The 15,122-nt window shown below is 38.0% G+C and overlaps 1 protein-coding gene and 1 long non-coding RNA gene across 12 annotated transcripts in view; both read right to left on the reverse strand.

The window, feature by feature from the left end:
* Positions 1–15,122, reverse strand: part of DOCK9 (dedicator of cytokinesis 9) — a 113,184-nt gene that overhangs the window by 86,310 nt on the left and 11,752 nt on the right. For 4 of the 11 annotated variants that reach the window (XM_072931408.1, XM_012569606.5, XM_072931392.1 and 1 more), the window contains exon 1: positions 8,688–9,349. The exons of 3 other annotated variants lie outside the window; for them this stretch is intronic. In XM_072931408.1, the coding sequence (XP_072787509.1) occupies positions 8,688–8,849 (162 nt within the window). In that variant the 5' untranslated portion in view covers positions 8,850–9,349. Of the gene's footprint in view, positions 1–8,687; positions 9,463–15,122 lie in introns of those variants that run through there. 4 more of the 11 variants (XM_030276355.4, XM_072931427.1, XM_072931413.1 and 1 more) reach the window with 4 other exon arrangements.
* LOC140684476 (uncharacterized) lies at positions 3,821–8,681 on the reverse strand. Its single transcript, XR_012056792.1, has 2 exons — positions 6,918–8,681; positions 3,821–6,251 (listed from the first exon to the last, which is right to left on the reverse strand). It is a non-coding gene; the product is annotated as an uncharacterized lncRNA (long non-coding RNA).

Genomic DNA, 15,122 nt, shown 5'->3' on the forward strand with positions numbered 1-15,122 from the left:
TTAATCTTTTTACAAACATTGTGGCTTGAAGGACTTCATGTGGTACTTTTAGCAACCGTTGTTTTCACACGACTTCCAACAACCGAATATTTGTCTTTCTTCTTGCATCATATACTCCTAAGGAACAGCCTAAGTAATTACATAGGTAACAAAGCTCTCAGTAGCTCTGGCATACCCCAGTAATTCATCCAGCCAATTTGCTGCCCAAAAGACAAGTTCATCACATACACTCTCATATTCCTTCAAATCACTTTTCACTTCAAGAACTTCCTTAGCTAATGCACAATATCCCATAATAGAAAGTGAGTGATGGTAAGAGAACAGCCAGAATATGAGAACCTCCTCTGAACTTTAATGGAAGAAAAAATGACTACCCAGCCTCCCTGTAGGAATACCCTAAAACCTGAGTAGTTTTGTTTGATGGCCCTTCTTTTGCTTCAAATCATACTTAAAGTCTGCATCAAGGTCACTAAACCTACTAGCTATAATTACAGGCACCAAACTTGCCTCTGCAAGCTGTTCTAGGGAATGAACTGTCCTTACCTTATAGCAGTTGTGGGGGGAAAGTTAGAACAAGAAAAGAAGGAACAATATTACTGTAGGTTTGCACGTCCTGTATATGGGAAAATAGAAGGATTTGATATTATTTGCTAAAACCCTACTCCTGTTGCATGCTCTATGGCTACACTCTCTACTTTGTGTCTGTAAACTCCCTGGCAACACACAGCATCTCTTAAAAAATAATTCAAAAATGAGAAGGATAAGTAACTGGAGGGGAGCTAATGCTTTGTTTTGCTAGGGCTTTGGGGTTTGGGTTTTTTTGGTTGGTTGGTTTTTGGTTTGGGCTGGATTTTTAAGGCAGTAGCTCATCTGAAAATACGGACCTACCTTAGTGGAGTGACAAGGACCATTAAAAGCCAGTACTTCTTGCTCTCATCTGTATTAGTACAAGATAGTCCAGCACTGCCCTCCCACACTTGGCAGCCTGCCTTGCAGCTGTATTCAAGACTAACATTTCACAAGTCAGTGGAAGATTCAGTGTTGCAGCTATATGTATCTTAATGCTGCCAAGTTTCATAAGTGACCAACAGATAAGCGCTTCCCTGGAAGAACATATTCACAACTTCAAGAAAAAGGCTGATAGCAGATGGAATGCAGCAAGAAATTCACCTGGCAATTCCCTGCCATCCATGTTACACTCAGATGAAACAGAAAAATTCACACAAAACTCAGGAAGACTCCTTCTATGGCAAACACTGCAAACATGTAATCTGCAATTCCAATAAGGAGAACATTCTCAATTGGAAACAGGGAAAATGTTTAAGACACAGATAGGAGTGTGCTACACATTATGCAACTTTTCATGTTCACTTCCTTTGGCAAAGCAAGAAATAAGCCTATTTCTTAACAGGGAGAACAACGACCGCTCTTTGTACAGGTATCTTTAAATCAGTATAAATGATACAATCTTAAATTTTGTATTGCAGGGAAAATTACTCTCTCTCAAAACACTATTTTTAGGGAGAGAGTTAAGTAGCCTGGATAGGACAGAGATGCCGAGATACTAAACAGAAGAGATCGCAATCATGAGTAGGTTGCATCAATACAAAAAAGCAACACCAATGTACAGGTCTGTACTACCACTCAAGAAGCTGTAATAAAAAACCCTTTCTTTCAGTAGCAGTATAAAGTTAAAGGATTCTTCCAGTGAGCATATCTACTGGATCCATAGTAATTCTGCACAATGCATTTTTTAAAAGTTTTATTTCACAGAATAAGAATTTGGCTAAAGTTGTCAACACAGGCATGATATATCTCATTCTACAGTAGTTTAGTTTGGTCGCTCTTACACTGTGACAAATAAAAACCAAAACAAGTGTAAAATTACAGCAGCACTAAACAAAATACAGATTAATTTTTGTCCATGACACATATCTGCATACCATTATCTACGAAGTATCAACTTGTGACGTAATTAATTTTGTACCATCTTAGTAGGAATCTGTTTTTGGGCAAAACCAGACTTCCTTCAGGTCGCAGAGGAAAAAATAAAAGAAAAGAAATCAAACAAATAGGAGATGTCAAGATTTAAACAGCACTTCTGAATTAATTATGGTTCTGACATATGTCCTTACAGACAGGACATACACAAGCAGACTGACTGTGAGAACAGTATTGCACTAAAGACAGCTTTTTGCCTAACTGGGCAGGACCTTATGACTATCAGAAACTAACAGGACGGAACAGACACACAAAAGGTGGATCAAACTCCCAAGTCTGAAGATCTCTCAAATGGAAGTAGCTCTGTGCCAAGCAAGCTTGAGGATGGGTTGTGGGGCAAGGGGAGGTGACTTCCCACTGTGCGGGAAGGTGCCTGGAGTTGTTCAAGGCCAGGTTTGATGGGGCTCCGAACAACCTGCTAGCGGAAGGTGTCCCTTCCAAACCAAAGGATTTCATGATCCTATGATTGACTTTAGTTGCATTTAATTTCACGACAAAATAGGGTACATACATCTATAGATGAGTCAAATGAGCACTTCAGGCTGATCCTAAAGCAGGTGGATAGAAGTATTAATCGAGAAAGAGAAGCAGAGATGTGAACTCCTTTCTATACGCTCATGAAGTCTAGACTCCAGACTTCACCTGTGCAGCTGCACTTCCACCTGTGCAGCTTCTCCACCACAGAAGTCTTCTTCTTATTCCTTAAATCCATATAAAACTTTACAGGGACATTTCAGGAGGTTTTTTAATGGGGTTTTTAGGGTGGATTAGGCTTTTTTTGGGTTTGGATTTTTTTTTTCTGGCTGGTCAGTTTCTGTTTGGTTTTTTTTGTTTGTTTGATGGGGTTGTGCTGCTCTTTGTAGTTTTTTTAGCTCCACACTTTTGACTTCTTTCAGCACAAGGTACCCTTCTGCTACATTCAAAGGGAACATGTTTTATACCTGAATGTAAACTGGTGCCATATATTGGGGCTGGCTATCTTTCTGTGCTAGTCCAACATATATTGTCATGGATAAACAATCATTTACGCATGTAGACTTGACCAATTATCCTGATTTTATCCCCAGTCCTGAAGATTTTTTTCCTGAAGATAAAATGCTTAATCTTATCTTCTGCATGCCAGTGCACTGAGTGCTTGCCAACCTGTTTCTGATAGTCCTCTCATGCATCTTTCAAAGATGTGTATTTGATGTAGATACTACGTACTTGGTGAATATGTGCCGCAATTTCCCCTGATGAGAGGGCAGAGGGATATGAGGAGATGGAGATTTGAGCATTCTTCCCAAAGGAATCTAATGAAAGGTCAAAACAAAAGAAGTCTACAGAAACCATCAGGAGATCTTGCCAAAACTACAAGTCAGTACATCAGACGCCAGGTTTTTATTCAGCCAGAGCAGTAAGATGAAAGGAGATAAAAGAAGGGCTCTAATTCAAATGACCCATGAAAAACCCCATGCCACAGTTAGATGCTGTACTCATACATATCTGTTTCTTCCTCATTAAGAGGCCTAATGAAGCCTAATGCTCCCCTTGCTGATGAATAAAAGCCACTCATAATACAGTTACAAGTTGAAGCAAGTTATGAGAGTGTAACAACAAACTCATACAAATTGTCTGCACACCATTACAGAATTGCTGCATAAGCTGTTGGAGCATATTAAAATAAAACAACTTCCACTTAGTCAGCACAATTACTTCCTCACAACTCTCTCCTTTTTTATATTTCTACTTTATTTCTACTAAACCTTTCTACCCAATTTAAACAAGTTGATATTAATTCTCAAATTCAGACAGCAAGAACACACCTCAATATAAGCTGTTTAGTAAACGAAGGCTTTAAGGTTTATTTAAAACACAACACATTAAATTAAGAAGAACCTTTTTTAAAATTATACATATATAGTTTATTTTGAAATCAAAATATCTGCAACTTGAGTGTCTCCTCTGGAGCTATTTCCAGAATGATGTAGCTCACTGGTGTCATTAGTCAATCTTCCCACATGCCCAGACTTTGGTGTATCTTAAAAGATGTCACAGTTTATTAATAAACCAAATGACTCATAAGCAGCACAGGAAAAGCAGGCACCAAAATACTCAGGAACACCTAATGATGATGCTGCTGTCAAGTCAACTGGTGACACAGACTAAGACACTGCAGCTATTAAATGTAGCAGGTTCTGTTTCCAGCCAACACCTAAATCTACCCTATTAAAAGCTGTACATGTACTATTTCAAAATGCCTCATATTTCTTTTCAGAAATTGTGTAAGGGCAATTTAAGTAACAGATATTTTCAACATCAGACATAACAAATTTAAAGACTACTTAAAATTATTAGGCCCCATCTTGCACAAGCTACAGCTATCATACTACCTTAAGTACTTTTACCAAACTACGTGGTTCTAAAGCTTAATCAAAGAAATGGCAGCACTGAATAGGCAAACCAAGCAGACAGCATTTCAAGCATGGAAAAAATGAGTTATTTTCTGCAATTTTCAGACAAATATGTAAAAAAAAGTTAATGTCCTTCAGTGTAGTCTGTCTCACTTCAATTTTCTAGCTCTTCAACAGGTGCTGGTAGCCCACTCATCCCAGTTTCTTTTATCACCCAATGCTTCAAGAAGCTTGTTAGCAAGCCTCAAACTTTCTAAATTTTGCTAGTTCTGTTATCATCATATAATTTTCCACCTTTATCAACCACCCAAAACAGCTGTTTAAACCTAACTTGTACATTAACATGACTCTGAGATAATGCTTGCTTATACAGTGATAACAAAAATACCCCAAAACCAAAAAAACAAACAAAAAAAGCATTTGAATATAAAAAGAAATAACATGCAATATTGTTCTGAAAATGATTTTTTTTAAATCACAGGAAAATTGAGACAAATTAAGTAAAGTAAATAAGCATTCAAGCTAGTATTCTGAAACTATATCCTTCAACTTACTACAAAATTAAGCACATTAAAATGTTTTCTCAACACTTGCCAAAAAGAAATATGCCCAAGATGGGCATTTGGGGAAAATATAATTTCATTAATTTTGGTGCTACTTTTAACAGCATCTCAAACTAAATTTATAATCTTTTATTAAAATAAAGATCCTTATCCATGTGGACCTAAAGACCCTACGAGACCCCGTGTTCTAGCAATACAAAGTGATAGGTTAGAAATACTCCTGAAGCTAAGCTATACCATTTTCATTGCAAGTTTGAATGACATGAGATGGACAGAAATAAATTGCACTCCTGAGAAGACATTCTCACATAGGCTTCATTTTATCTTTCCTTCAAGCAATCAAAAGAGCAGGTCCTCTTAAGATAAAACTGTAATTAGATTTTACTAGACTTTAGATTTAACCCCCTGACATCTGGGTTAAAGGGTAAATAAGAAAAACATATGCTAAATCAACTGCCTCTGACTCCTCACTTTCTTCTCAGAGGAGGTGATTTTTTCTTCAAGTGGAGCTACTTCCTGGGAGTTTCCTTCTCAATAGAAATTTTCAGGTTTTCAACATTGATTTTACAAGAGGATCAATGTGTTGTTAAATGAAAGGAGTCCCTGAAATTCACTGGTGTTTTGACAACAGCTCTGTATCAGGAGATATTTGATCCAAAGTGGCTAAACAGACGTGAGAAGAGGTACAGCCAAATAAGCTAAGCTAAGCTAAGACATTGCAGCTCAGATATGTTACAGCACAGACAAAGAGGTGAAACCACACACCCACTTCCATCTGTTGCAACAATCACCAAAATAAAAACAACACCACCAAGTGACACTGCTTTTGGTGTCACTCTTGGTCTTGGCCATACCGGCTCTCTTGATGAGGAGCAACACAATTTCTTCCCCTGAAAGGCACCACTTTGGAAGGGAAAGAGCTCGACAAGCTAGCTTTCATAGCAAACTCTACAGATGTAATTTAAGAGATATAAGTCTTATATACTTCGAGGAGTTCCATAAAATCACTTGTCACTTGTCATGTGTTTCCAGGATTGCAGCATCTTTCCCCTTCTTTCCATTCTTCAGAGAATCCCACTTCCCAGTCTTCAGGGCTAAATCTGTAGCAACTGCTACCCAGCCTCAGACAACACCTAAGAAAGCAATAACCAGTGCCAGCTCTGATTATCAAGAGCATGACCTTTATTTAAAGTCCTGTTTTTTTCTTGTAAAATTCTGACTTTTATTCTTCTGGACTACAATGGTCCATTACAATGAACAGGAAGTCATTTGTACTCCTTGATTCTACACACTCCTCCATGTCGGAATTTGTGGGTATTGGTGATTCCGAGATTGTAGAAAGTCTCTGTCTTTCTGCCCCGTTGCCAAAGAAGAAGCCATAGTTCGTCTGTGCTGTTTTCAAGGTTGTTTATTTTTGCTTATCTATAACAAGTTCTGCTGCCCTGCCGCAGGTCTGTCTTGCAGGGCAGCGTGCGGGGCTCTGCCCCTCAGTGGGATGGTACAAACATTATATACAAGAAATTACGTGTACTATATTTACAATAATGTGCTAATATCTATCATCTACGTTGAATAGTGTGTCCTTAGCCTAAACCAATAGAAAAATGCCAACATCACCAAGAACATGGAGGTAAGGAAGAAGAAGGAGGAAGAACAGGATTAGGTCCACTTTCCTCCATCTTAGAACTCCTGACCCCCCTGTACAAAGTAAAACCCCCCTGTACAAGTGTTAAAACCCCCCTGTACAATACTAAAAAATTTTACCCTCTAATTTGTGACTACTTTTACTATACCATCTAACCTTCTGTGACTGCTTGTTCCACCTTCAAAGTTGGTAATTCATTCCATGGTTCAAACTCAAAATCACAGCTGTTTTCTGCTGTTTGCCAGGGTCTAAAATGCTTCTGACCAAGGCCTGGAACTTCTAAAAATGTCTGAGGGACATTTTGAGTTCCGACACCTCCACACTAACATACAGGTGTTTTTCCCAGGCAAATATCTTAATCCACTACTTCTAGTTAAACCAAGCCATACAGGAAAATAAAAAAAAATTTTTTAAAAATCATTATTTTAAAGCATCTAGACATTTTGGAGTTGGAAAAAAATCCAACCCCCTAAGAGAAAGATGCAGAACTTCAGTTGTGAATTGCAGATTAAGCATATTTTGTGCTTAATCTTGCCAGTTCATACCAATTCTCTAGGACTAAATGAAAGAAAAATTATTGCTGAAACAGTACCATGTGAAACAAAGAAGAAATATATACAAAAAAAAAAAAATCACTGCATACTCCAAGATGCAGTAAGTCAAATTACATTAAAAAAATAAGTATTTCTTCATTCACTTCTCTAACTATATGTAGAATTCCAGGCCAGTAAGGGCATTTGGTCTTAAATTCAATGGGTTACCAAAGTAGTGAAAGTACTCATTACACAGAATTTAACAAATTTCTAACATTATTCTGTATGAGGCTAACTTTAAAATGGCTAACAGTGTAAAAAGGCTTCTAATACCCAGAAGAAGCCATTTTACTTGTAATATCAAACTATATTAAGCAAATGCAACGCTATCATGAAGGGTAATATACATCCTATAAGTTATTTAAAGCATCTTAAGACAGTTCAGATTATTCTGTGTTCTCTCCTAGAAGCTTGTTTGTGTATCCATGTATAGAAATATACATATATGAGTGCATACACATACACACCTGTATATAGACAGATTTACACATATGTGCAACCATACACCCTTTTCTTCCCCTTAAATTTCAGTTCAGCAAAAAAGGACTTGAACAGCACAAAGGCAACAAAAGCTTTATGAAATTTCTAAAGATTTTCCATAGCAGCAGTTGCACAGCATGGGTATGCCAGCAAGATAACAAGCTCAAAATCTGTCCAGCTATTTCAGTGTACCACGCCCCTCTCATCCCAACTACCGAGCCAGTGACAAAGCAATTAGCAAGTAAACTCAAATTGGTCTCAATTAATATTTAAATCCTTAACTAGCCCAACTGTGAAGCAAGCTATGCACATTAGTTAGCTCTTGCAATTCCACCCCCTCAAACCTAAATGTAATACACCTGACGCACAAACACGTCATGAACCTGGGGGGTACAAAGACCACAGTCTCACTTTAAAGCCTGGTTTCTTTACATCAGCAAACACCTAAATAGCCTTTCAGAGCAAAGCAGGTTCAGGAAACAGTTACTGCTCCCTTTAACCATTTTTTTTTCTTCTAGAATGCTCCTGTATCCCTTTCAGGAAGTTAAACAGAAATAGAACAGTTAAACCATTTCAGAGGAAAAAAAAATACACTTAAATACATAAGAAAAAAAATAAACCTTAAATGCTGGGTTACTGTTTCCTCAACAATGCCTTCCTTAGTTTTTTCAAATAACATAACCATCAGTTGTTCCTCAGTCCAAGTGCCAAATACATTTCAAGAGTATGTTTAGAAAGATCTAAGAGCAGACAATCTTCTACAACAATTACAGAGTGGAAACTCTTCAGAGCTATCAATACAAATCTAAATGATACAAGGAATATGAATCTTAAGCTCTAACATTACAGTTGCATGCACACATGCCACATACATGCACTAACATCCTACAATATCAGGACAGGATATATATCCATGTCTCTACATAGCAGATGTTAAATAAACATGCTATTCTGGCTTAGGTTAGCTTTCAATTAGCAGATAAAATTATTAATGAAATAAGTTTTTATTTACCAGGAATGAATGAATCAATATTTCTGAATCTTCATCTGGCAAGCTGAATGCTGTATATTCAAGGGCATTGTTTTCCCCTTGCTGTTTGCATATATAGCCACAGTTTCTCTCAAAAACTGTTCGAATGCCTTTAAACAGAATCACACTTGTCGTGCAACCCATTCCCAATCTGTTGAATTTTGCATTTCTAGCAGCCCTGATTGCATTTGCAGAATGTCTTCTTCCGTTGCTCGACTCGAGTAATTTTCCTGTGCTTTGCAGAAATATTTCTTTGTACAATCCTCATTATGTCCCACATTTAGTATGTTCCTCGACTGGAAAGCATCAGCTACTGAAATGTAATCCTATTTGCTTAAGCCAAATAGTGCCAAAAATCCAGCTGCTGAAGACAAAAAATCAGAGGGCGATGAAAAGCAAGGATACCTCAGCTGTAGAAGATAGGAGGCTTTCAGCATGTGCTGCACTCCACCAGAGAGATGAAAAGATATTCCAAGGGGTTATGGAAAGAGCTCCTATATTCAGAGATCCTTAGAACATAATCAAAGATGAAAGGAAACTGCAAAGATACTGCTGCAGTTTCTGCTGCCAGCCACAAAGAATCCTCATCTGCTGCAAGAAAGCAGTCTCCCAGAATGCTTAGCACAGAGTTCGTACTGGCAAACACTTCTTTACTTGACCTACATGTGCTTTTTAATGTCTGAAACAAAAAGCTTCAATATAAAAAACTGAAAATATGAGGGGGAAATTCTTAAATCACTGCTGCTATGCAAAGAAAACAGCATGCTATATGCGCTTCTTTCAATCAAATCTGTATGTCAGAGAATGCTATAATCAGTTCAAGCAAACCACAAGGGAGCTGAAGACTGTCTTCACTTTTCCCTTTCTTTCTTACATGCAAAGTGAGTCAATTCCCACCTGCCAAAAGCTGCATTTATTAGTCCTTGATTGCAAATAATCAATAGTCACAAAAGAAAAAAAAAAAAAAAAAAAAAAAGAAGAAGAAAAATACTATCTAGTTCAGATCAACATCCACCTCGGAAACAAAGATATAGAATGAAATTTAAAATACATACATTTCTTGGTTTTATAGCAACTCACACCTGTAGTGACTGAATTTAGCACTATAGGATGCCAGTTCACATACTGCAACAGTATCTGTTGTACAAGTACATAAATATCTTTAACTGACACTGAGAAGAAATGTTAAATTTTTAAAACTACTTTTAAAGGGAAGCAATTTTCAAAAAATAACTGTCCCAACCACATCACAAGAGTGCTGTATCACCCTGTCAGAGGGTGCTGGTGAGTTTTATATTTTTGCTAAACTGAAAGAACTGAGATATATTTACTTATTTATTCACCAAATTGTAAAACTGGATGAAAAAGTGATCTTACAGAATCACAATTGTTGCAGTAGAGTTACAAGAAGCTAAATTAAAAGCATGGAGGGAGGGAATAAACAGATTCAAGATGTCAGCTACAGATTTGTCCCCATAAAAATTTTCTTCTTAAGGAAATATTTGCAAGCTATAATGATACTTCACAAGAAATATTTCAGCCTTAATAGCATTTTCCCCTAACTATATCAATATGTTTCTCATTATATTTATAACCTAGATAAAACATAATAACATGCAAACAAATCAATAAAAAAACCCCAAAAACCCAACAATATCTGACAGTGATCCAAGCAGTTCCTGTCAGTCCCCTATTCAGAAAGGCAGATCATTTCTCGTACTGGGAGAAATACCAATTGTTTTAAGGCAGTTCTGCTACTAACGAACAGCTTTATCATCAGGGAGAACAAAGAAGAATTTGGCATAAATTCTGCTGTGAAGGACAGAGATACTTCATACATAACCATGAAGCTTGCACAGCAACATCTCCCTACCTATCCTACCCTCTCTGAAAAGAGGAAGTAGGTCAGTGAGGGAAATGCAGTGCTCCATTCACTAAGGCTGGATAAAGACATCCTTGCAAACATGCAAGGAAAAACAGTCATGGGAATTACCACAGAAGGCATTCCCCAAAAATACATTCAAGTTAACTGTTTCTGGTGCAGAAACCATTTCATTCCTTCCTGAAATGCAGGATTACAGAGACCTTGCATTACACAGATGGTATCAAAAGTTGAGAGATCATTAAAAGGAAGCACTTATTAGAGGGTTTTTCATGCAATTTCACAGACTTTATAATAGCAAATGTATCTAGAAAAAAAAAAAAAAAAAAAAAGTAGCTTACACCTTAAGAGAGTATGAGAAAATTTAGTTCCAACTATATCTTGAATAAATTTAGCATCAGGTTTCTACAGAATTTTAGAAACAGCAACTGAAACTGACATGGATCAACACAATGGTAACACCACCATGGAAAAGCATCCTCATAGCAGTCTAGAACTTCCTCATGAATGGGAAGGGGAGGGGCAGGCACTGATCTCTTCTCTGCAGTGACCAGTGACAGGACTGAGGGAATGGCCTGGAGATGTGTCAGGGGAGGTTTAGGTTAGATATTAGAAAAAGATTCTTCACCCAGAAGGTGGCTGGGCACTGGAACAGGTTCCCCAGGGCAGTGGTCACAGCACCAGGCTGACAGAGCTCAAGAAGTGTTTGGACAATGCTCTCGGGCACATGGTATGACTCTTGGGAATGGTCCAGTGCAGGCCAGGAGTTGGACTTGATGATCCTTGTGGGTCCCATCCAACTCAGCTTAGATTCTGTGATTCCAAATAGAGCTTGAAAGAGAAATAATTATGGGGACATGAGGACCAGGAAGAAACCACAGGGAGCAGGAGAAATCTGAATAGTATACAACGCAAAGAAGTCTGCCAACAAGCAGACTTTTTATTAATTTGGTGCAAAGTGTAAGTTTCCAGCTTCATTAAGGAAAGTCACTGAACTGTAATGAACCATCACACTGCACAAGTAGTGACCATCCAGGCAGCAATGTGACGCAATGAGATATTATTCACTTCAGTATCACATCTCAAAGTGAAATGGTGTCATGGTTTAGTAAAGGTTTTCCCCAATTTAGCGTCCCCACTAAAACACTCCAAACCATGTGCCCCTCATTCATTGCCCCCTGCTTTTCCACAACGTGGGTGGCTGGAGAACTGGAGGCATAAAGATCACAGGCTGAGAGAGGAACAATCTACTAGAAACAGCAATTAAATAAGAAAACACAGTAACAGTAGCAATACTAGTAACAGTGCACAAGAAAGAGGTGAACAGTTCCTACAATTGCTCACCACACGCTCCCAGTAGTACCAGAACCACCATCACACTACGCCTTCCCCTGTCCCCAGAAAATGACATAAGGTGGTAGAGAATAACCTATGGGAACTATCCATGCCCCCTCCTGGTTACTGCAAATATTAACCCTGTCCTGGGGAGAAACAGGACAAATGGGAGGCCAGAAACATTCTTACAAAGATCTGACAGCACTTTACTCATTGAAGAGAGCTAAAAGACAGCCCAAGGGAGGTAAAATCTTAATCCAATTGTTAAAATACCAAAGTAGAACAAATCAGTATATGAACAAGCCCATACTGTAAATATGAGCAGCAAACTACCCTTTGCAAACTGCCTTTAGCTGAGTCTGTTATGGAAAGGTCTTTTTCCTTAAGGCAGAGAGTGGAGGGGAGGAATATAAGGCTATAGGGAGGAGACAACACTAATGCCTGCCTTCTCTTGTTTTATGAAAAAGGGCCTGCACCAGAAAGCATGCAGACTTACGAGCTATTTGTGTTAGTATACATTGCAAATGCTACACACCTAAGCCAAACCACTCATTTATATGGGGAACAACAAGCTCCTCCCTGTTATACACTATATGCAATCTGTACTGACTGCATCAGGATGACAAAAATATTATTTAGCTGTGTTAACTCTAGATCATTCAGAATCACATATTTTTGAGACATGCTCTTTTGGAAAAGTAATAAAGAAGTTCTAGTTCTTTCCAAAAAACAAAATTGCTTTAAGGGCCTAACCACTCCTCTGATTACCGTAAATTACTAATAATCACTTTGCACTTGGGAATTGGAGGATTACAAATCAACATGTTAATCAATCCTTTAACAACCAAATGAGTTCCAAAAAAGAATAATGATACAGGTACAAATTAAATGTGTGCTAGCAATCAGACAGCTCTAAATAATGTTTACAAGTTTCCATTTGACAATGCTTAACATATATGAAGGTTACCAAATCAACCTGGGTTGCTAAAAAATGTTCAGCTCATCCTATAAAATTCTCAATATCAAAATGAGAACTTAAAGACTCCTAGACAGAAATTTAACAGTTAAGAGGGTAGGGGTCAAACTAGAGAGACCTTCCAATTGAATTGAACTACAAAACATGCTCTTGTTTTCAGAAAAGCCACTACTAAAGGAAAACACTTCATGAAAACACAGCCCCCTATTTGCAAGAGAACATACTTCAGGGAGGATTCAAGTACCTAAGTCCTAGCATAAGCACCACAAAAACATCCTTTATCTCTTGAAACATAAGCAGCAAGTACTTGTGTTTTTACCTACAAAGTTGTCCATTGCATTTAAAATGCCCAAACTAATGCCGTCTTGACATGACTGAATGTCTGGTTCCTTAGAAATCTTAACATATCCTGACTGAATTCCACTTTTCACAAAACATGAAGTATTTGTACATGGAGTACTACCTCACATCTGGCAGCTGCCTGAATATTGGCTCAGAACAGTAGAGATGGGGCCCTAAAGCTTCCTCAGTCCAGAGGTGAAAACCAACATCACTTGGCATTTTTGGAGAGTCTTAACAATCGAATGACAGTATTTCAAAGGCAACACACTCACTTCTGCCTGAAAAAGCTGTGCTGCAGAAAAGACCTAAAGATCCAATAGCCCTGCAAGAGTAAAAAGAAGTGTATATAAAACACTTCATACTTAATAGGAGTGTTCATAGAGGACCAGAAAGTTCAGATGCTGGTTCCTTTTGTAAAAACTGTTCCTGCAATGACTGCTGCATGCAGATTTCATAGAAGAGTTTTGCCAGATAATTCTCTTCAAGAAGTAAGGTTTCTTCAGAAAGAAGAAACTATGCTGAAAGTTTCTTTGTGGCCACAACAGTGAGTTTTATTTTGTCTTAAAATTCTTATGCCCTTGATTTGTCAAAACTAGTGCAGAGGATGTGTTTGAATATGGATTATTGTTAGTTACCCTCACATTTGCTCTCCAAAATGGTAAGGAGAATATGGAAAACTAAAAGCTGGTCAGATTCACTCCAATCTCCAGGAAAATTATAATGCAAACCCTCCTGGAAGCAATTTCTTGATATACAGAAAGTAAGAGATGTATATCAGCTCCAAGCAGACCACATGGATTTACTAAGGATAAATTATGCCTGACCAGCCTGTTTGTCTTCTGTGATGTGATGGTTGGTTCTGTGGACTAGGAGATAGCAATGGACACTGAATACTGTTAGTGAAAGAATGCTTCTGACAGTCTCCCATAGCATCCTTGGACCCCAATTAGCTAGGTGTGGTCTCGATGAGTGGATAAGGATGGATGAGTGGATAAAGACGACCTCCTGCTGAACAGCAAGTTGAACATGCTGAGCAGGCTTCTCAGGACAAGAAAGATATTGATATATTGGACTGAGTCTAATGGATAATGCATTGAGTCTAATGTGAAACACCCTCATAGTGTTTCACATATAAGAAAAATCTAAGAGATCTTGTATAGTTCAGCCTTAAGTGAAGGCTAAAAGGAAATCTTATTGCTGCTTCCTAATGGGAAGCTAGAGAGAGAGCCAGACTCTTCTTGAAGATACAGTCACAGAACAGGAGGAAACAGACACAGTATACTCCAATTGCATAAAAGGATTTATTTACTTTTTTTTTTAACCATGAAGACTGATAGCTACTGGGGTTAAAGTATTTCTGTCTTTGTGGATATTAAGACCAGACAGTCACAGTCTCTGAGTAACCTGCTCTAACTAGGACTGTTTTGAGCAGGGGGTTGCACTAGATGACTTCCAGAGATCTGCATTTCAGCCAGATCTGCATTTCATTCCATGATTTTGTGGTGGCACACTGGATAGCCACACACTAACCACTGAAACAGAGGAAGAAAAAAGCTCCAAGAAAATTTCATCCTTCAGAAGAAAGCCAGTATAGTTACTCCAGGAGGTAGTCTTGAGAATAGCATGGTAAAATTCCCAGTAATTTTGACAGAGCATCTGTGAACTCAGCAAGACTCTAAGAAGAGATTTTCATCCAACAGAAACAAAAAGTTACCATGACATTAGAAATACTGAGTATAGCACCAGGCTGAAGACCAGAGGCAGTCTATCATCCATACAAGATGCCACAAATGTAAAAAATCACATCAAAAGTAAAATTAATACTTATGCAAATTGGAGCAAGATTTAGTCTGTCCTACCTGTAAAATGTATTTTTTGTGTC

The sequence above is a fragment of the Taeniopygia guttata genome, chromosome 1, assembly GCF_048771995.1.
Source record: "Taeniopygia guttata chromosome 1, bTaeGut7.mat, whole genome shotgun sequence".
Classification (NCBI taxonomy): Eukaryota; Metazoa; Chordata; class Aves; order Passeriformes; family Estrildidae; genus Taeniopygia; species Taeniopygia guttata.